At 45.4% G+C, this 22,342-nt stretch overlaps 1 protein-coding gene across 1 annotated transcript in view; it reads right to left on the reverse strand.

The window, feature by feature from the left end:
- Window positions 1-22,342, reverse strand: part of TNS4 (tensin 4) — a 61,012-nt gene that overhangs the window by 29,638 nt on the left and 9,032 nt on the right. Inside the window, exon 2 of the mRNA XM_033917362.1 lies at window positions 19,804-20,458. Within this exon, the coding sequence (XP_033773253.1) occupies window positions 19,804-20,332 (529 nt within the window). The 5' untranslated portion in view covers window positions 20,333-20,458. The remainder of the gene's footprint in view (window positions 1-19,803; window positions 20,459-22,342) is intronic.

Below are 22,342 nucleotides of genomic sequence, written 5' to 3' on the forward strand. Positions count from 1 at the left end.
GAAACAGGCAGTGAAAATTTTCTTTTTTTTTTCAAAGTATTTTTATTGAGAATGGCAAAAGGTCCAGACAAGCAACCATGGTCTGTACAGAAACTTATACATTATCAAAAAGAACACAGAATGAGAGTAACAGCAACAACAAGCATGAACAAGCCTCTCCCAAGAGAAAATTGCCAATGAGAGGCATAGCAATACACAACAAAAGGCCAAAACTTGGGGCAAGCAAACAAATCCCACCCCAGAACCCACAAGAATAATAAGCCGGACTAGACCCTCAGCCATATTTTATAATGAAAAAAACCCCCACAAGCAACAACACCCAGACCGCTCACCAGACACACCAATCCGCACAACAAGAACCCAAGAAACACCCAGCCACCACCCAGACAAAACTACCAGACACACCTACCCCACCAAGCCCAGACCCAACCCCCCCTCCCCAGAGAGTGCAAGCGCAAAGTGGACCGTGAAAAGGGCAGCTGCAGAAGTGGAAAGCCCCAGATAAGTAGGTTAGCTAAAGAAAGCCCACAGATAGAAGAAATCAGGATAACAGAAGTTCCAACAAATGCTCCCACAGAAAATTTTCTTTTATTGAACCTCATTTATGTAACCATTATTCCAAACATAACATAACATAAATTATGTCTGAATTGTCATGACATCAGAAGTACATATGGAGTAGTTGCAGGTGATGCTTGGGACAGTTCTGATTATGTTAGTTTGGTTTTATGTGTTTTTTTAATAGAAGGGTTTTTATTTCTTTTTTTAAGGTTTTGTAGTTTGTGGTCGAGGTCAATAGGTTGTAGAGTTGGGGGTCAAGTGTTGCAGCTCGAATGGCTAGGAGGTTGTCGAACAGTTTTTTTCTTTTGACGTTTTTGGTTGGAGGGAGTGTGAATGGTGCGTGAGTTCTCCTATGTCTGTTTGAAGTGGATTGAATTATTTAGCTGAAGAAATTAGTTACCCCCCCCCCCCATTCCACACACATTAATTCTCTTCCATTTTTGTTCCCATTATAAAAAAACACTGATAAGTTCCCAGGAAAAAAATACATTAAAATAAGAAGTGAAAACAAAGGCCCCTACAGATGAGAACATAACATAAGAATAGCCTAACTGGGTCACACCAATGGTCCATCATGCCCAGTAGCCCATTCTCATGGTAGCCAATAGTGCTGCCCGATTCAGAGAAAAATATTTCATTCGATCCGATTCACCCTGTTGAATCGATTTTTCGATTAGATTCACTGTTAATGACACCGCTTTTTAAGTTTAAACAAAGTATAACAATAAATTTCACAACAACAATAAATTTCACAAAGTACTTTAAAAAAAAAAAATCACATTTTTCCATTAAAGCAGTTCTGGAGACATTTGCTTGAACAGTCTTTTTTCCCAGTCCATAAGCAAGCAATATGAAAAAGATTTCCTTAATTATCTACTCAAACATTTTTGCTATTTACTTTCATTGTACCTAGACTATTATTCAGTAGAAAAAATTTAGTTTGTTCAATCAAGCAGAACATTCACTCATAGAAGTCCAATGTCCACACAGGATTTGATTGAACAAACAAATTTTTTCTACTGAATAATAGTTTAGGTATACTGAATAGCAAAAATGTTAAAGCCACACAGAAAAGCAGTAAAAGTCAATAGGTTCTCCAAGTGGGAACAACTGAGTGCACCAATCCAGGGCAAGCAGACGCTTCCCCCATGTCTTAATAACAGACAATGGACTTTTCCTCCAGGAATTTGTCCAAACCTTTCTTAAAACCAGCTACGCTATCTACTTTTAACATAACTTCTGGCCACTTCATTTTTAAGCTTAGATCTTTCCTTCCAAACAGAGACCTTGCTAGATGTCAAATACAGCACAAGGTAACTTCACATGGACTTAACTGTGCAGGAAATGAATCTCCTCATACACCCACCATATAGTGCAAAAATGTGCAAAGGTCTGTTTTTTTCTTTCGATCACTACATAGCCTAATGCCACACAAGCAGCGCTGTTACAAACATATTCTGAAGGTCAATGCTAAGGTTGACAAAGTTTCCTTCCTTGGACCAGAAGGAGATACTGACAAACCACTGGAAGAGATTCTAAAACAACTACCCAGAAATAACACCCAAAGACCCACTCAGTGTGTGAACCAGTTGAGTGGAGTGGACTAACTGGGGGTGGAAATGGGCCCAGAGTTTGCTCAGCAGAATTTCCCAGACTATCTCTTCCTCTCAACACACTGACATGCTACCACCACCACCAACACTAGGAACACCTCACCGAGTATGCCAGCAATGCTTATAAACTTTATAAAACACATTATTATATTTTCTTATAAAGCATTTATTTTAACTGAACTCAGCCTTGCCATTCACAAAAATAGAAAAGTTCCCATTTCAAGCTGTCTCATGTACACTTTTCAAATCTAACATATTGTAATCACAAAACAGAAAATAAAATTATTTTTTCTACCTTTTGTTCTCTGATCAATATTCAAATCTTGTTGGTCCCAGGCTCTTGTTGTCTTGCTTGCCAGGGTCTCCTTTCTCCGTGCTAACCATCCGTCTGCCATCTCTGTTCTCCCCTTCCGTTTCCCTTCCCTCTCCCGGAGATCTGGCATCTTTCCTTTTTTTTGTCTCCATCCACAGATTCACCTTTTCTCAACTCCCCACCACCCCAGGATCCACCATCTCTCCCTTTCTGTTCCCAACTATCCTCCTATCCAGTATCTCTGTCCCCCCTCCACACCATCCCCTGTTTCCAAGTTCTCTCCCTTTCTGTTCCTTCCCTCCCTAAATCCCATTATGCACCATCTCTCTCCCACTCCTCTGTTTTTAGACCCATTATTTCTAACCCCCAAAGTCTGGCATATGCACGTATCTTTGAACCCCCCCTTCCCTCTCTCCCTCTGTGTACTTTTACACCAGGACCCCCCTCCCCCGAAGGTCTGTCCCCCCTCCGAAGGGCTACACCCCACCCCTGAAGACCTGCACCCCCCGAAGGACTTTACCTCCCACCCGAAGGTCTGTCCCCCTCTGAAGGCCTAAACCCCACCCCTGAAGGCCTGCACCCTCCCCGAAGGATTGTACCCCCCACCCGAAGGTCTGTCCCTCCCTGAAGGCCTGCACCCATCCAGAAGGCCTGCACCCACCCCGAATGCCTGCACCCACCCCGAAGGCCTGCACCCACCCCGAAGGCCTGCACCCCCGAAGGCCTGTCCCCCCCCTTGAAGGCCTGACCCCCCCTTGAAGGCCTGCCTGCTTGTCCCCCCTTGAAGGCCTATCCCCCCTTAAAGGTCTGCCTGTCCCACCCCCTTGTAGGCCTGTCCCCCCTTAAAGGTCTGCCTGTCCCACCCCCTTGTAGGCCTGTCCCCCCCTTGAAGGCCTGCCTGCTTGTCCCCCCTTGAAGGCCTGTCCCCCCCCTTGAAGGTTGGCACCCCCCCAAAGGCCTGCACCCCCTTGTAGGCCTGTCCCCCCCTTGAAGGCCTGCCTGCTTGTCCCCCCTTGAAGGCCTGTCCCCCCCCTTGAAGGCCTGCACCCCCCCTTGAAGGTTGGCACCCCCCCAAAGGCCTGCACCCCCTTGAAGGCCTGCACCCCCTTGAAGGTCGGCACCCCCCCTGAAGGCATGCACCCCCCCTGAAGGCCTGTCCCCCCTTGAAGGCCTGTCCCCCCCTTGTAGGCCTGCACCCCCTTGTAGGCCTGTCCCCCCCCCTTGTAGGCCTGTCCCCCCCTTGAAGGCCTGCCTGCCTGTCCCCCCCTTGAAGGCCTGCACCCCCTTGAAGGTCTGCACCCCCCCCCCGAAGACCTGCACCCCCCCTTGAAGGCCTGCCTGCCTGCCTGTCACCCCCCTCCCCCTTGAAAGTCTGCCTGCCCGCCCGCCCGCCCCACCCTGAAGGCCTGATGCCCCGACCCACCCCGAAGGACCATTCGCCCCCCTGGCCTCCCCGCACTACCTATGAAGCAGCCGCAGCAGGATCGCGACGTCAGCTATATTTGCGCTACTTAGGAGCTGCTTCCTGCGTCGCGGTCCCGCCCCCTCCTCTGACGTCAGAGGAGGGACGGGACCGCGGCGCAGGAAGCAGCGCCCAAGCAGCTGAGGGATTGCTGACGTCGCGATCCTGCTGCGGGCTGCTTCATAGGTGTGCTGGAAGGTCAGTGGGGCGAGCGGTCCTTCGGGCGTGGGGGGGGACTGAGCGGCAAGGCCGGGAACACCCCCTCAGGGCTGGTACCCGGGGCGGCCTGCCCCCCCCGCACCCCCCTAGGTACGCCACTGCACCGAACCAAACTGATAGAAGGAGAATGAGCTTCTTCAGGGATCTGACCCAGTTCTAATACCTCTCCGTCTCCGTGCCGACCGACCCCCTCAAGGACCGACCCTTGGAAACATGTTTTCAGGCTTGGAATCCAGTTAAAAGGCAATAGACGCTCTGTCTATACCTGGGACCAAACTGAAAGAAATTTGTCCAGCCCTGGCAAGTTCAAACCCAACTCAAACCAAATTCTGCACTCCTGGGGAAGGGGGAGGTTTTGCTTCTGAGAAAGTGCTCCTTAGTACATCAGAATCTCTGTCTGCTTCTTGGCACCAGCACTGGAGAAATAATGAGACGCCCTACTTTCTTTCTGCATGTGAAGCCATCTGGAGGGGGGGGGGGGTGTGTTTGTGAGTACCAGAAGGCACTGCGAGGAAGGAACGGGGTATATTAGTAGATCTGTGTGTGATGGAGGGCACTAGGGCCAGCAGGAGTGAGGTACATAGTTAGAGCTGTAGAGGGGGGGAAAGGTGTCCCTATTGCAAGGGAGGAGTGAGGTTTTCCCTCGCCATTTCTTCAGTCCTAAAGTTCACATTTTCTGGCTTTGGCTGCCTTCAGCAGTCATGCGACCGGGTAACAAAGCCCCCCCTGACCCTGCACGCTGTCTGATTCGGCTGCTGTTGAACAGTTTGCGTGCCGGAACCCTTCTCAGGCTGAGTGGAATTTGGGTTATGAGCTGCAGGGAGTGGTTGTGAATTTCTCCGTGAGAACCTTGTGCATCCTCCTCCAGCTTGAGTTCCGATCCTCCCCGAGGCTGACGTATTTCCTGTTGCCTCAGCTTTCAACAGCAATCTGACCTGGAGGAGGGGAGAACAAGGCCTGGGAATGCATTTATCTGAGTTTGGGGTTTAGGTTTCTGCCACTTGGTGCTGAATGTAAGACGCGCGCACGAGGACGCGCACGCGTAGACGTCCGCACGTAGACGCCCGCACTAGACGTCCCCACGTAGACGTCCGCACTAGACGTCCCCACGTAGACGTCCGCACTAGACGTCCCCACGTAGACGTCCGCACTAGACGTCCCCACTAGACGTCCCCACGTAGACGTCCGCACTAGACGTCTAGTGCGGGCGTCTAGTGCGGACGTCTACGTGGGGACGTCTAGTGCGGACGTCTAGTTCGGACGTCTAGTGCGGGCGTCTACGTGGGGACGTCTAGTGGGGACGTCTAGTGGGGACGTCTAGTGCGGGCGTCTAGTGCGGACGTCTACGTGGGGACGTCTAGTGGGGACGTCTATTGCGGACGTCTAGTGGGGACGTCTATTGCGGACGTCTATTGCGGACGTCTATTGCGGACGTCTATTGCGGACGTCTAGTGGGGACGTCTATTGCGGACGTCTAGTGGGGACGTCTATTGCGGACGTCTAGTGGGGACGTCTATTGCGGACGTCTAGTGGGGACGTCTAGTGCGGGCGTCTAGTGGGGACGTCTATTGCGGACGTCTAGTGGGGACGTCTATTGCGGACGTCTAGTGGGGACGTCTATTGCGGACGTCTATTGCGGACGTCTAGTGCGGGCGTCTAGTGGGGACGTCTAGTGCGGGCGTCTAGTGGGGACGTCTATTGCGGACGTCTAGTGGGGACGTCTATTGCGGACGTCTAGTGGGGACGTCTAGTGCGGGCGTCTAGTGCGGACGTCTAGTGGGGACGTCTAGTGCGGGCGTCTAGTGCGGACTCAAGCTGGAGGAGGATGCACAAGGTTCTCACGGAGAAATTCACAACCACTCCCTGCAGCTCATAACCCAAATTCCACTCAGCCTGAGAAGGGTTCCGGCACGCAAACTGTTCAACAGCAGCCGAATCAGACAGCGTGCAGGGTCAGGGGGGCTTTGTTACCCGGTCGCATGACTGCTGAAGGCAGCCAAAGCCAGAAAATGTGAACTTTAGGACTGAAGAAAAGGCGAGGGAAAACCTCACTCCTCCCTTGCAATAGGGACACCCTCCTTCTCCCCCCCCCCCCCTCTACAGCTCTAACTATGTACCTCACTCCTGCTGGCCCTAGTGCCCTCCATCACACACAGATCTACTAATATACCCCGTTCCTTCCTCGCAGTGCCTTCTGGTACTCACAAACACACACCCCCCCCCCTCCAGATGGCTTCACATGCAGAAAGAAAGTAGGGCGTCTCATTATTTCTCCAGTGCTGGTGCCAAGAAGCAGACAGAGATTCTGATGTACTAAGGAGCACTTTCTCAGAAGCAAAACCTCCCCCTTCCCCAGGAGTGCAGAATTTGGTTTGAGTTGGGTTTGAACTTGCCAGGGCTGGACAAATTTCTTTCAGTTTGGTCCCAGGTATAGACAGAGCGTCTATTGCCTTTTAACTGGATTCCAAGCCTGAAAACATGTTTCCAAGGGTCGGTCCTTGAGGGGGTCGGTCGGCACGGAGACGGAGAGGTATTAGAACTGGGTCAGATCCCCGACCCACCCCGAAGGACCATTCGCCCCCCTGGCCTCCCCGCACTACCTATGAAGCAGCCGCAGCAGGATCGCGACGTCAGCTATATTTGCGCTACTTAGGAGCTGCTTCCTGCGTCGCGGTCCCGCCCCCTCCTCTGACGTCAGAGGAAGCAGCGCCCAAGCAGCTGAGGGATTGCTGACGTCGCGATCCTGCTGCGGGCTGCTTCATAGGTGTGCTGGAAGGTCAGTGGGGCGAGCGGTCCTTCGGGCGTGGGGGGGGACTGAGCGGCAAGGCCGGGAACACCCCCTCAGGGCTGGTACCCGGGGCGGCCCGCCCCCCCCTAGGTACGCCACTGCTGTACACAGCTATTACTTCCGTTCTGTCTTTTAAAGTTGCAGGCACATGTGGCAGCAAATAAAAAGAGAAAAAACTGGCAGTAGATTCCAGAAACTGGCATTTATTCCTCTCGACGAACCCTTCTACATTGTCACGGACCACGTGGTGAATTTCTCACTTTATTAAAATCCCCTGTTTAGTTTTTGTGCATTGCAGAGGAATACCTCAAGGCCTCAATAGCATGCATTCTAATATACTATGTATGCACTTCTTATGTAACTGCTGTGTTGAACCCTTGTGTGGCCAGTAGCATGTGCACAAACACATGGTTCTGCATACAGTAGCTTTCTGCATCGGGCCCAAGGTTTGTCTGCTGGCTGCATACCACTGGGGTCTAGTCCGTGCACAAGAAAGCCTTGCATTGATCCAGAGCAGCACAGCTGGCCTTGAAGCGTGCTCCAGGGATGTGGCAAGCACTCCTGGCTGTTCTGTAACTTGCGGTTGCAGATTACAAGGCTCTGTGGCAATGAATGTGAACCTGCCAGGTTGCAGTCATCCTTTATCACTGTGAATGACTGGCCTTTGTGGGTGCCAGGTTTAAGAACTAAAAGACGGGCAAGTCCTAGCAGAAATTAGATGATTTTTTTGTTTATCTTGCCTTTGCCAGGCCTGCAGGCTTAGCAGAACTCCTTTCTGTCCCAAACACTCTTGATTGTCTAGCCTGCATGCCTTGGGGAGACTCGTAGCTCCATAGAACAAGGACTGTCTCCAATTTGAATCTAAACAGCTCTATGTATTACTACTATTCATAGCGCTTCCAGGTGCATGCAGCACTATACGTTAAACACACAAGAAGAGATGGTCCCTGCTCATAAGAGCTTACAATCTAATTATGACAGACACACAGGACATAAGTGTGTGTGGGGGGGATCTATATATGTCGCTCATGTGGGGAATAAGAAGGGGGCTGATGGGTGGACCTCTTGTGGTGCTATAAAAAGAGCCTTTAGTAAAGGTTAATAGTCTGTAACTCTGATAACTGACTGTTTATGGTTTACTTTCACTTAATATAATGATCTCCCAATATATATAAGAGAAGAAAAGAACCTAAAAAAATTTAAGATTAAGCTCAAAAGTTTCCTTTTTAATTATGCTTTTAGTGAATAGTGATCTTTTATTATTTTTATCTATTTTTTTTATTGTTTTTCTGCCCCCCTTATGTTTTTACCTTTGTATCTTGAATTTAATATAGAATGTAACCATTAATGAATTTTCCCATTGTTTCGCTATAATTAGTACCAACTTAATTTTTTTAATTGTGTTTGTTTTTTGTAATATTGTCCATTTATATAATATTTTACCTATGTTTATATAATATTTTACCTTTGTTTGTAATTATTTGTTTTATCTTGTACATCGCCTTGAATGTAGAGTAGGCGATTAATCAAATCATTTAATAAACTTGGAAACTTGGAGCGTGAGCGGACTTCTGGGCACGACGGACCACTGATCTGATCCAGCAGAGGCAATTCTGCTGTTCCTTAAGCAATAACAAGGCAATATACAATGTACATATATAGGAAACGAATGTCATTCATAACAGGAAAATAAAGGACAGGAAGGCAGAAATGGGGGTGGTGGGGAGGGGGAGATAGAAACAGTGAAAAAGGCAGGGCATTAAACCACAGCTTGCTTCATAGTGAGACACCAGGCCTTAAAATTTGCTTTGCTAGTGTGGGATGCTCGTTCCCATTCATGAAAGTGGCAAAGTCTTCTCAGGTTGTAGCTGCTAGTGGAGAAGGGCTTTTTTTCCTTCTTTAGTCTGCTATTGAAATGGGCATGGGGGAAGCCACTACTTGCCCTGGGATTAGTTAGGGTTACCAGATTTCTTCTCAAAGAAAAGAGGACGTGTGGCCCTGCCTCATTCCGTCCCAGCCTTTCATCTCCTTTCCCGATCTCAAGGCTGGGTCTGGAGCACGGATGTGACAGGATGACGAGCTCGGGAATACAGTCCACTAAAAAGAGGACATGTCCAGGTTTCCCCAGACATTTGGTGAGGGTTACCAGATTTTCCCGAAGGAAAAATCTGAACCCGTAGCCACACCCCCGGGCCCACCCTGTTCTGTGTGTCACGCCCCATTCTGCCCCCAGATGGTATCCCCGCATGCATGGATGTGACACAATAACATTGTGCATGCTTCATCACCGCATTTCATCCACGCATGCGCGACACGATTATCAGGGCAGTCCTGGGGCGGAATGAGGTGGGCCCGGGAGCGGAATGGGGCGTGGCCATGCATCTTCTTTTACCAGATGGCAATTCTGGTAACCCTACTGGTGTCTGAACCCTGGCTCTTCTCATTTTGTGGGAAAGATTATTGTTTAAATCATTTATTATCACTCGCCTTTCCCAAACCTGGCAAGTTACATTCAGGTACATAGCTTATTTCCCTGCCCAATGGACTCATAACTTAAGTGGCACTTGAGATATCAGAAGGTGTAATGACTTGCCCAGGTTCACAGAGTGTCAACAGATGAGTGTCGGAGGATTTATATTCTTGGCTCTCTCCTGAAGTGTGGGGTGGGTGCTGCTGAGAACGAATCAAAAGAGACCAGGCACTGGGTATTATGCCAGCCACTGAATGGCAAACATTTGCATGTACAAGCTTACCAAATTGCCAACACATACCATTCTCATGGATGCACCCGCTAAACATTTTCACAACACTTCTATGGTCTCTTTTGATTCGTTCATTCTTAACAAAGGATTTCATATATTGATGAATGGAAGTCTTGCAGGGGCTTCCAGTAAAGGCCAAAAGAGAAGTCAAACTTGGATTCTTACATTTCCTTACATGTACCTTGGCGGCAACTGCCTTCTGAAGATGATTCATATAAAAAATCCAAACACCACCAGAAGCAAACAAGCGGGGAACAGACAATGAGCAATCCATGGGAGCCAGAAGGATAAAACAAAGCTTGTTTATTTCAGTCCAGGATATACAGTAAAGTAGACGCGACACAGTAGTGTTTCGGCGAGCCAAACTGCCTGCATCAAGGGTCACTGTATTTGGGACTTCAATGAATATGACATCACATAAGAATGATTAAATATAAATTAAAAAAAAAAAAAGCAAGAGGTCACGAAAACCGTGTGCGCAAATATCACTGTCAAAGGTCTACTTTACTGTATATTCGGGACTGAAATAAACAAGCTTTGCTTTATCCTGCTGGCTCCTGTGGATTGCTCATTGTCCGTCCCCACTTGTTTCCATGTTTGTATTCATATAAAAATAACTACAATGAAAAAATGAAGACTATGCGGTATCCAAATGACAACTACTTGGAGGCAACGCCTTGGAATTTTGGAATGTTCCACTGAGGAGTTTGTTTGTATGCAAAGACTTCAGGAGGGTTTTAAAAACACGAGGGCTCTTTGTCAAAGAACAAGGGAATGGGGATTCAATCAAAACATTTTACACAAGGGCAAATAAAAAATTAAAGGCAATTGTTAAATGATGTGATAACCGGAACAGAGTTAGCGAAATGCAACCTATGCACTCGTACGTTGAATGTTGGATAGTTCGTCCACGCACAGTGCAGCGCTCGGCCTTTAGTTGCGTGGCAGCCACAAGGTCAGAAACATGGAGGCTCCATTGCAAGATTCCACCATCAAAGAACAACGTGCAGCAGTGCGCTTTCTTTGGGCAGAGGCAGTGAAACCCGTGGAAATTCACCATTGGATATTGACGTGGTATAGTCATAGCACCATGAACCAAGGAAAGGTTTACGAGTGGGTAAAAAGGTTTAAAGCGGGAAGAACAGGTGTAACGGACGAAGGTCATTCTGGTCGCCCATCAACATCACACACACAAGAGCACATTGACAGGGCGGATGCCTTGAGTAGAGAAAACCGATAACAGTGTCTCAATTGGCTGCAAATTTGTATATTTCTTTATTTAAAAACATTTTTAATCCACCTTTATACGAGGCGGCCGTACATACATATCCCAGAATTTGCACAACATAAAAATCCCATATATCAGCAAAAATTACATCTCAACCACTCGTCTACTACATTACTTCAATCAAGCAGCACAAATCTAATAACCTACAAAAAAGATGATATTCAGAAAGTAAAAAAATTAACTCAAGAATCAGAATATTAGCTTAGAAAAGCTTAAACAACCAAATACTGCGTCCAACATTGGTCTCCCTACCTAAAGAAGGATATAAAACTGCTGGAGAGGGTGCAGAGACGAGCAACTAAACTAGTGAAGGGTATGGAGAAACTGGAATATGAGGATCGACTTAAAACACTGGGATTGTTCTCCCTTGAGAAGAGGAGACTGCGTGGGGATATGATCGAGACCTTCAAAATACTGAAAGGAATCGACAAAATAGAGCAGAGAAGATTATTTACAATGTCCAATTTGACACGGACAAGAGGACATGAAATGAAGCTAAGGGGGGACAAGTTCAGGACTAATATCAGGAAGTTCTGCTTCACACAGAGAGTGGTTGACACCTGGAATACTCTCCCAGAGGAGATTATGACGGAATCGACCGTCCTAGGCTTCAAGAGCAAACTAGATGCATATCTCCTTGAGAGAGGCATATAAAGATATGGTTGGCTATAAAATAAGCCAGGTGTATACCTGGCAGGGCCTCCGCGTGTGCGGATCGCCGGACTTGATGGACCGAAGGTCTGATCCGGAGATGGCGCTTCTTATGTTCTTATGTTAATGGGCCTTGAGCAACTTTCTAAATTGCAATAGATTTCTACAGAACCGTAAAGTACCAGACAACGCATTCCAAATAAATGGTCCAGCTACGGAGAAACATGAATTTTTGGTCCGTACATATCGTAAAACATTCCCCTTTGATGTGTTTAACAACCAACAATTCCGTGACCTCGGCGTCCTTGGCAGAGTATATAGTGTTAGGCATTTTGCCAAATAATTTGGCAAGATGTCATAAACACCTTGTTGGACAGTTATGGATCTGGGGATAGAGGAAAGTCTGTGCATGATGGGTTCCCAAAGAGCTTACTAATCTGCACAGCAGTGAGGAGACATGGGTGCATCCCCATGCCCCGGAGAGCAAAAGACAAACCATGATGAAGAAAAGCAAGCGGTGCTCACCTGGCTTTCGGAGCAGCCGAAAAATATCTCTGGAATGCACAAGCTAGTTGAGTTATACAACAAATGTGTCGTCTTGCATGGAAACTACGTGGAAAAGTGATGTGGTCAATTGCTCACAGTTACTTCTATTAAAGCTGCTAAGTGTATTTTGCCTTTATTTCGTGAATCACAGACTCATTCATCCGTAGTCTGCTCCGACTGCCTCTTCCTGTAGTAAAGTTGGGCTACACCAATCAGGAGCTGCGTGTCAAAGCAGCTCCTGATTGGTGTAGCCCGACTTTACTACAGGAAGAGGTGGTTGGAGCAGACCAGAAGTGATTTTTTTCACCCACCGGTGCTCCAGCTGCCCTCTCTTGCCTCCCCTGCTTTTTGACAGGCGAAAAACCGCATTCACGTTTTTTTTAAAATGTACTGTCTATACCTCTACGGTTTCCATATAAACATACATGAAAACATGAAATTGACATACTACAATTATTAACATGAAAGTTAAATCAAAGCTGTTTACAATAGTAAAAACAAGGGTGACAATTCAAAAATAAATAAGCACAGATAACAATTGGAAAGAGGGAAAGGAAAGATTTACAATATGTTAAAGGTAAAAATAAAAAAAAAGGGAAGGAACACAACAAAAGGTAAGGGGAAAGATAAAAACCTCATGTTAAACAAGATAAGAAGAAAAGTTAAAAAGGAGCTATATCGAGCACCATTTTGAAATAATATGTCTTAAGTTGTGACTTGAAGTTTTTAACTGATTTTTCAGCCCTTACATTCAAAGCAGTTTACATATAGGAACTCAAGCATTTTACTTTAAGCATTTTCCCTATGTGGACTCAAAGTCTATCTAATGTACCTGGGGCAGTGGAGGATTACGTGACTTGACCAGTGTGTGGTTTGAACCCACCACCTCAGGATGCTGTGGTTGTAGCTGTAATCACTACGCCACATTCTCCAAGAACATACAGAAAAGGTGTATCATCGTAACATTCTTCTCTCAAATGAACCTGTTACTTATACAGGGTACCAACTACCTTAGGAAAAAAGTAGCATGCTCTGAACATCACCGATAACCAATGTAGTCTTTGAAGCAGGGCTGTTCTTACTACACCCGCCACCAACTGTGTTGCCGCATTTTGAACCGACTACAACACCCGGCACCTAGTCTTAGATAAGCTGAGGTACAATGCATTACAATAGTCTAACCTGGACAAAACCATCCCTTGTACAACAGTTTGAAAGTCAAAAGGGGTAAGCATTGGCTTTGACCAAAAGAAGCCTAAGTAATTTTAACAATTTGACATTTCCTGGTTAAACTAGAATGTAGTCTAACCCCTAATACCGTCATTTCCTTCCTTATAGGTAGACTAACCCCCCAAACAGTCATATACTCTGGCCACAACATCCTACTCCACCCAACAAACATCTCTTCTGGTTTTCTCACATTCAAGCTTAGACCATGAGCATCCGCAGCATTCCTCCTCGTACAGAAATTTAAATGAGCATTCAACTCTGACCCCCGAGCATTCAGCGGAAAAAAAAAATGTCATCTGCATATTGTCTATAATAATTGTCTATAATAATTGTAAATCTGCTTGTCTATGCAGATCCTAATCTAATTGATGTAAACCGCCTAGAACTCGCTGGGTATGGCGGTATAAAAGAATAAAATTATTATTATTATTATAATACACATCCAGCGATTCAAATGCTACTCTGAGGAATGCCATGTAAATGTTAAACAATAAAGCCGACAAGGCCAACCCCTGAGAAAACCCCTTTTCCCACAGGAGCCTCCTTAGACATCTTAAACCCGTTACATACCCAATATGTCCAAGCTGGTCAAATATGAAAAAAAAATATGTTACTTCAGGTACCCACTCCCTTGTAAGCTCTTTAGAGTGGGGAGTTTTTGACCTGAAAATAAGTGCCAGAAACTGCTTTGAGCTAAAAATGAAAAGATGTCTGTACCGATCAACAGAAGATAAGTTGAAAGCCTTTTCTTCTATCACTCAGTACAGACAGCCCTGCTTATGGTTTTTACACTTTGGGAGTGCAATGGAGGTTTTTGGCCAGTGAGGTTACCACCCAACCACCTTTAAGCCACCATTGTGGAGGTGGGAGGGCTTTAGTCTGAGGCTTTTCCCTCCATTTTTTATGACACAACCTATTTGAACCTAAGCAGCTCTGTTCATGTTCTATATGACGCCTTTTGGACTTTTCTTGTGAAAGTGTATTTTGAATATAGAAGTACAAAATTATACAGCACCATACCTGTTCTGCATGTCAGCTTCCCATGAATAATCACTTATTCTTGGGCACAAATAAATGAAGCCCTGGCTGTGGGAAACACAGGGGTCCTTTTATTAAGGTGCGTTAAAGATTAGTGCATCAATTATATCGGTTAGCACACCTTAATAAAAGGATCCCACAGTGACTTATCTAGTGGGTGCATGGGGATTTGAATCATGTTCCAGAACGTTCTCTTGATCTTCCAAGTAAACCGTGTACTGAGCTGCACTGAGGGTGGAGAGAGCAGTCTGAATACTCTACCTTAGTATGAAGCTGCAATGTGACTGTGGAGGGCATTTTCTGTTTTGATAATTTAGAAACTAGGAAATAATTAAAACCCTTCCTATGGGTTAAACAGCATTTTACTCACTGAGATTGGGGTTCTTATTATTTTGCATCGATGCCATTTTGCAGGCCAGCATTACAGTGGGAAGCGTTGTTAGTAGTTTCAAGTTTATTTAAATTTTGTTATCACGCTTTTTCAAAGTGGCTAACGTTCATAATACATTTGAGTGGGGTAAAGACAATTAAGACAGAATAATAAAATATCAAATATTTAAAAAACATCAAAGTTTAAAAAACAAAAACAGTAACAACAAAAAACGAAACTTTAAAACAGACAAATATACTGGCACAAAGAGGAGGGGGAGATGTTCTTATACTTTTTTGATTGGGAAGGACACCGGAGGACACTTTTTTGGGAATTTATTCCCTGAGGAAGCCGATTAAATGGTGAATTGGGCCCCGTTAGGATGAACGGATGCAAACAAGTGTCCTTCCTATACGCAAACTATGATGTCGATAATATATGGAACCTTTGAATATGAACCATGCCATATGGAATTTTTGATGCAGCACTTTTCACATTGAGAGCACTTTAAAATAATACAAAAATTTGGGGGTTTGGGGCCAATGAAAGAAAACGGAACCTGTGGAGTTCAGCGGAGCCATTTTGAAGTCAGTGATCTTGGATTACTGAGGTCCTTCCCCCCACCCCTTTTTTAACATTTAAAAATTCACAAATTTAGAAATCTAAAAATAGAGAAGTTTGCCGTTTCATATATATTTGGGGATGGTTTGAAAATTGATTCTGTGGCTATTCAGATCTTTTCGGGGTTGAATTGATTCAATTGATCTGAGTTTATGGTTTAGGCTTCTTCTTGTTACACAGCATTTTCCTCGCTGAGATTGGAGGCTTTGATTATTGTACACCCTATGTGAGAGCAGTGGTGGACTACTTTTACCCATGGGGTTAAGAGATGGTCTCAAAGCGTAACAATACATATGCGACACAAGATAACCAAGAGGTCTGTGGGAATTTGCTTCAGCGCAAAGAATTTTGAATCCTACTCCCCAAATAGCTAAAGGGGTAATTAATTTTCAAAACAGCGCATCCAGGTGAAAAGTCAATGAATGATTTCCCTTTGAAAATTGTCCACAGGTACAAATGGCCAGCAGACTTTACATCTGCTCTTGTTTTTTTGAATACAACTCATGCTCCTCTTACTGACCTGAAAATGCACTCACTCAGCTGCCCCTCGCTATCTCTCTTCATTTATCTCCCCCCCCCTCCGTAAGTCCTTCCTATCTCTGCTCGTCTCTTTAACTGCAAACTCCAGACTCCGTCCCTTCTGCTTTGCTGCACCGTATGCTTGGAAGAAGCTGCAATGTTCAAGGCCCAGTAAAAAGCCCACCGCTTTGAGAGTGCTTTCAACTCCTAACTCCCCAACCCTATATGTAATGTCTGTCTGTCCAAGTTAGATTGTAAGCTCTTCTGAGCAGGGACCGTCCATTAAATATCAAAATGTACAGCACTTTGTACGCCTTTCAGTGCTATAGAAGCGATAAACAGTAGTAGTAGTATGTGATGGCTGGGAAAAAACACACAATGCACATTTGAAAATACAATGTTGACATATTATTTCATAATACTGGTCAAGATATGCTCTTTGGTAACACCTTTCCTTAATAAGGCTTTAAGTAACTGCTGTGTAAACCTGTTATCTGAATTAAAGGGGAGATGGGGGGAGGGGTAATTGTCTGTGAACTATTTAACCCAGGCATGGAATTAGAGAATGACACGGGGGTGAGTACCCGCAGTTAATTGCGAGGCGGGGAGAGAGCCCATGAGGCGGGGACAGGGAAGGGACCAGAACAGGGGCAGAGCCTACGGGGACAGGAACAAACTTTGTCCCCATGTCATTCTCTATTCTAAAAAACTCGAGACTAGTATCAATATGTAAAAACTTAACACATCTTAGACAACTGGCAACTGAATTCAATGATTAAAAAAATACAGAAGCTGCTTTTGGATTTAAATGAACTACTGTTAAATTACATCATTTGTGTCTTTGCCTCTGATGTGGCAACAAGAGTCCGATCTGCTGATCAGACTCCTACCATCTGCAACATCCTTTCATCACGTGGCCAGTTGCTCAAGCATCTTGCTATTACTGCAACGGATTCATCCATTATTGTGGTATTAAGGAGCAATTCCAACATTTAATAGGCACGTATTTTCCTATTCACCCACTACACAGTTTAGGTCCTCTTATCTGAAATACAATCCAATTACCTTCGCAGATGATGTGAAAACATAGGCAACTGAAATTTTGGGAAGGTTGTACCACAACTAGATCAAAATGGAAGGCTGTATTTGTGATTTATAAACAGTTGTATAGAATATTGTCCCTTTTTATACCTTAACTAGCTGATGCCCTGGCGTTACACGGGTATTTAATTATAGCAATAACACTGTAAATGGATTAAAATAAAGATACTTTATAGTGGTGAATGAAATTATTTTTTTACAGCTTAATAAAAAGTACAATATTCAAATTATAATGTGAAATATTTGAGAAAATGAATACAATACAACTAACGCAAAACGTGATTATAAACAACAATTTTAGTTTCACCTCCTGGAGCAAGAACATATAAATTCTTGGGTGAACCCACCCTTGAGCAAGCAACATAGAGTTGTGGGCAGCGAGACCCCCAGAACATATCACCCCAGGTAGTGAGGGATCTGCATACCAAGTTTCGTTCAAATCGGTCAAGCCGTTTTTGAATTACAGTGAGAATGGCAGCTTTTTACATATTTTCCATTGACATGAATGGGTGAAATCAGATTTTCTGTTTGTAGCTCCGCCCACATGTGCAGGTGGGCCGCGAGACCCCCAGAACATATCACCCCAGGTGGTGAGGGATCTGCATACCAAGGTTCGTTCAAATCGGTCAAGCCGTTTTTGAATTACAGTGAGAATGGCAGCTTTTTACATTTTTTCCATTGACATGAATGGGTGAAATCTGATTTTCTGTTTGTAGCTCCGCCCACGTGTGCAGGTGGGCCGCGAGACCCCCAGAACATATCACCCCAGGTAGTGAGGGATCTGCATACCAAGTTTCGTTCAAATCGGTCAAGCCGTTTTTGAATTACAGTGAGAATGGCAGCTTTTTACATATTTTCCATTGACATGAATGGGTGAAATCTGATTTTCTGTTTGTAGCTCCGCCCACGTGTGCAGGTGGGCCGCAAGACCCCCAGAACATATCACCCCAGGTAGTGAGGGATCTGCATACCAAGTTTCGTTCAAATCGGTCAAGCCGTTTTTGCGTGATCGCGGCACATACACACACACATACATACACACATACATACCTCCGATTTTATATATATAGATAAAAAGATTTAAATGTAAAATCATAAGTGTTCAAGGCTTGTGCATATGAGGACAGAACCTGTGGGGACGGGGACAGAGCCTGCAGGGACAGGGCGGGGACAGGGACAGAGCCTGTGGGGACTGGGTGGGGATAGGAACAAACTTTGACTGTGATATTCTCTACCTGGAACAGACTTCCTGAGTCAGTATGTCAAAATCTGTCTCTGTCTGTATTCATATCTAAGCTAAAAGCCCATCTTTTTGAGGCAATTTTTAACTCCTTTTCACCTGTTCAGTACTCATGTCTGTTTTAATCATTCCCACAATAAGCAATTCCCTAATCCCTTATTTGTCCTGTTTGTCTGTCTTGAATAGATCGCAAGCTCTGTTGAGCTTACACTGTCTCATATGCATTTAGGCCCGGATTCTATAAACAGTGTCCCGAATGTAGGCAGCGGTAGGCGTCCTACCGCTTTCTAACCAGCCAATTGGGACGCACATTTTTAGAAAAAATCTCCCAAGGCAGGCCGCCTAGATTGGAGGCACCTCTGGGAGCATAGGGAGGCGCGCAAGCCCACCTAAGCTCGCCTAAGGCTAAGCGCTGGCATAGTTTGGCCCGGAAGTAGCCTTAGGTAGACCTAGGCGGCTGTATGCATCTCCCTAGGCCAGCGGGAGATGCGTACAATGTAGGCCAGCAAAATGCTGGCCTACATTGTAAGTAGACGCACCCGCTGAGCTTATTGCAGCAAGGGATCTCCCTGCCCGTCCCCCGAACAAATGTGGCAGGAGGGATGCCTAATCCTTTCTGCTGGAACCCCCCTAGCCCCCACAGATCACGCTGCCGCCCCCAGTCCCTCCTCTAACCTTGTAAGAAGGCTGGATGGATGGATATTATTTCCAGCCGGCCCGCTTTCATCTGAATGAGGTGGGCCTGCCCCTTCCTGGTGCATTGTGGGATGCACCATGGAGACGCCTAAGGACCTGATTGGCCCAAGCGCCTAAGGCCTCACCAATAGAAGGGGCCTTAGGCACCTGGGCCAATTGGAATCTTAGGTAGGCATCCCTCCTGCCATGATCTATGGGAAGGGGAGGGTGGTGGTGGTGGTTTGGCCTGGAAGTAACCTTAGGCCCTTAACATAGTTGGGGGAGTTTTCATCGAGGGCTATACACTTAGCCCAGTGATTTTCCACTTTTTTCGTTCTGTCAGAATAAATACAGAATGAAAAAAGTGGAAAATTACTGGACTAAGTGTATAGCCCTCGATGGAGACTGACAGCGTTGTTGGTTGGGCTGAGAACTTTTCAGCAACCCCTCGCATTCAGTGGAGATAACTGGTTATCTTGTGCTGAATATTTACATTTAACTGGTAAAGCACTATTTAACTGGTCAGCCCTATTTCTGGCCAGTTACATAGCACTGGATATCAGCCAGCCACTCTCCACTTACAGAGCATCTCAGGCAGCTTTCTGTTGACACCCTACTGGGCCCTGCTTACACTCTAATTTTTATAAACCTTTTAAACTCATAGCCTTAGGCTGTTAGCTAGTAAAAGCAATAATACAGATTGCACTGATCTTTAAAAGAGATAAATCCACCTCCCATTCCCCACTGGAATGAGGACCTGTGTATTCACGTTCATGTTTGCTTTTCTCTAAACAACTGTTTCTTACCTGAATAGGCCGTGCCTGTCTTCTCAGTCACTGTGGTCCAGCCAGGGGACATGGCTGGGGTGGGGCTCCTGATGTTGTCCTGCCTGGGAGAAATGGGTTGGAAGGTGGGATCGAGTTCCAGAATCAGCTGATTCAAATTCTCGATGGATAAGTCCAAGGTAGGCGACATGGGCTGGCTGCTGTGGCGGACTTTGTCTTCCGCCTCTCTCTTAGGCTGAAGAGCGAGTTTGGCCTGGTGTGCCTTCGAGCTTGGCTGCCTGCTTCCTTGACTACTGGCCATCTTCTCGAGGTCTTTGAACGTTGGTCTAGAAAGCGGAGAAGCGCAGGGGGACAGGGGAGCTGGGCTACGGAGTCCTCCATGAGGTAGAGAATGGCTCTTCACATGCAGTTGCCTCCCCATGGAGGAAAAGTAAGAGCAATTTGGTGATGTGGAGAGGCTGCTAGGGCGTGAGTTTCCATTTTCTTCTGGTGACGTTACGCAGATGGTCTGCCCAACTCGCAGTACGTGGTTTGACATAGTCTGTGACATAATTCTATCCTCTGGTCCAAGATAGGTCTTTTTGTGATTGTCGTCTTCTGCCAACCCAAGCTGGCTTCTCTGTGTGTCTTTTCAGCAAGGTGTCATGGATGTTTGCTTGTTCCACACACAAGAAACCTAGAGTGCACCAAAAAACGAGCAAAAATGGTAAATAAGAGCTCAATATCCAGAAATTAGACTATGAAATCCCGCCAAACATATGGTTTATTGAATTTAATATACTGCCCTTCCTAAGAACATAAGGCAGTTAATCTACTTAGGAAAAAGAAAGAAACAACATACATTCAATAGCCAGATATGACATTCATAGAAACATAGAAACATGATGGCAGATAAAGGCCAAATGGCCCATCTAGTCTGCCCATCCACAGTAACCATTATCTCTTCCTCTCTCCAAGGAATCCCTTTTGCCTATCCTGTGCCTATCTCATTCCTAGTCTCTCACCAAAAACAACTGATGAAGGTGATATAATCACTGAAACTTGGATCCTAGTTGGAACTTCAATTTTATTCATTGTTAGGATAAATGTGACATGTGGTTAATACAGACATCTCTCTTGCCTCTTTTTTTCTCTTTGGTTTTACCCCAAGGCTATTCTACTTCTTCTATTTTTTTGTATCTCGTCATAAATGCTGTCAGCATTGTTTAATCCTTAAGGTGCAGAGTCCAATATAAGTGAAAAAGAATTAATCAAAAATCAAATAAAGTCCAACCAACAATGTCCATCCATTAGCCAGTAATCCAAATCCTGTAATTAAGTAATAGTTTCATTTTCCTTTTCCTCATTCGTGTTTCACAGTTTGCTTCATCAGGAGGACTATCCTATATGGCAGTAGAGAAGGGGTTTGGGGGGCTTTGGTGGCCGTACATTTTCCACCATAAATGTAGAGGTTAGAGTGGATTATGGGCCAGGATCCTCCTCTCTATGGTTCACTAGCCCACCCACTAGGCTACTTAAGACACCTGTGTGCAGCTCTGCTAGGATGCCCCAGACCAGAAGCTGCAGTTTTAGAGAAAGGTAAGTACCTTTTTGTTCTCATTCTTGTGTGGTGGAAGGGGGTTAGTGAGCATTGGGGGAGTGTGGGGGTGTCTTACCTTGATGCATGCAGGGGTCATCTGGTCAGTTTGGGTACCTTTGTAGAACTTAGCCCCTTCTAAAACAGGTCTAGTTCCAAACATATAAGTTCTGTCCAAGATATCTTGCAAAATGTTTGATTATCACTGCAAGACGTCCATGTCTAACCCGTCCTTGACACTGCCCAAAGCCCGCCCATAACACGCCTCCACCACACCCATCTCGTGCTCTGAACGTACAAAAGCTGGAATACCTTGCAAGACATAGAAAAAGATTATTTTGATTATCGGCACTTGGACATCCTGGCAATTAGGATGTCCAAGTGCCAATTTAGAATGCTTTTTGGACATTTATATTTTTTTTACTATGGGCCCAACAATTTTATAAATAAACAAAATTAAATAAAATAATACCTAGCTAGCTACATAAGCAGCATGCAAATTGCTTTCATAAGGTGCCATGGAGCAAAAGACCCAAGCCTGACCACCTCAAGAATCAAGATCGGCCCAACTATTAGGCAAGAGTATCAAGCTCCCTAGGCACACCTTCACTTCATTTACATTTCCTGCCTTTATTCCATATCCTCTAACCCTCTGTTGTAGTTCCTTCCTATTTCTCCTACTGTAAACCGCGTCGAGCTCTATGAACATGGAGATGATGCGGTCTACAAACCTAAGGATTAGATTAGATTAGATTTCCCCTTCCTCAAGAATTTGATGACTAAACTCATTAATCATGATCATCGTGCAACAATCTATAAAAACACATAACTGGACAACATAATTTATTAATCATGAAATCCTTTCCTGTCCTCAAGAAGTTACTGCCCTAGGCGACCGCCTAGTCCTGCCCTGTCAAGAATAAATCCCCAATGCTTGCTAATGCCTTTAGTGGGAGGAAAGGTGCAGAGAGATGGGATGTGGGG

The sequence above is a fragment of the Geotrypetes seraphini genome, chromosome 13, assembly GCF_902459505.1.
Source record: "Geotrypetes seraphini chromosome 13, aGeoSer1.1, whole genome shotgun sequence".
Taxonomy (NCBI): Eukaryota; Metazoa; Chordata; class Amphibia; order Gymnophiona; family Dermophiidae; genus Geotrypetes; species Geotrypetes seraphini.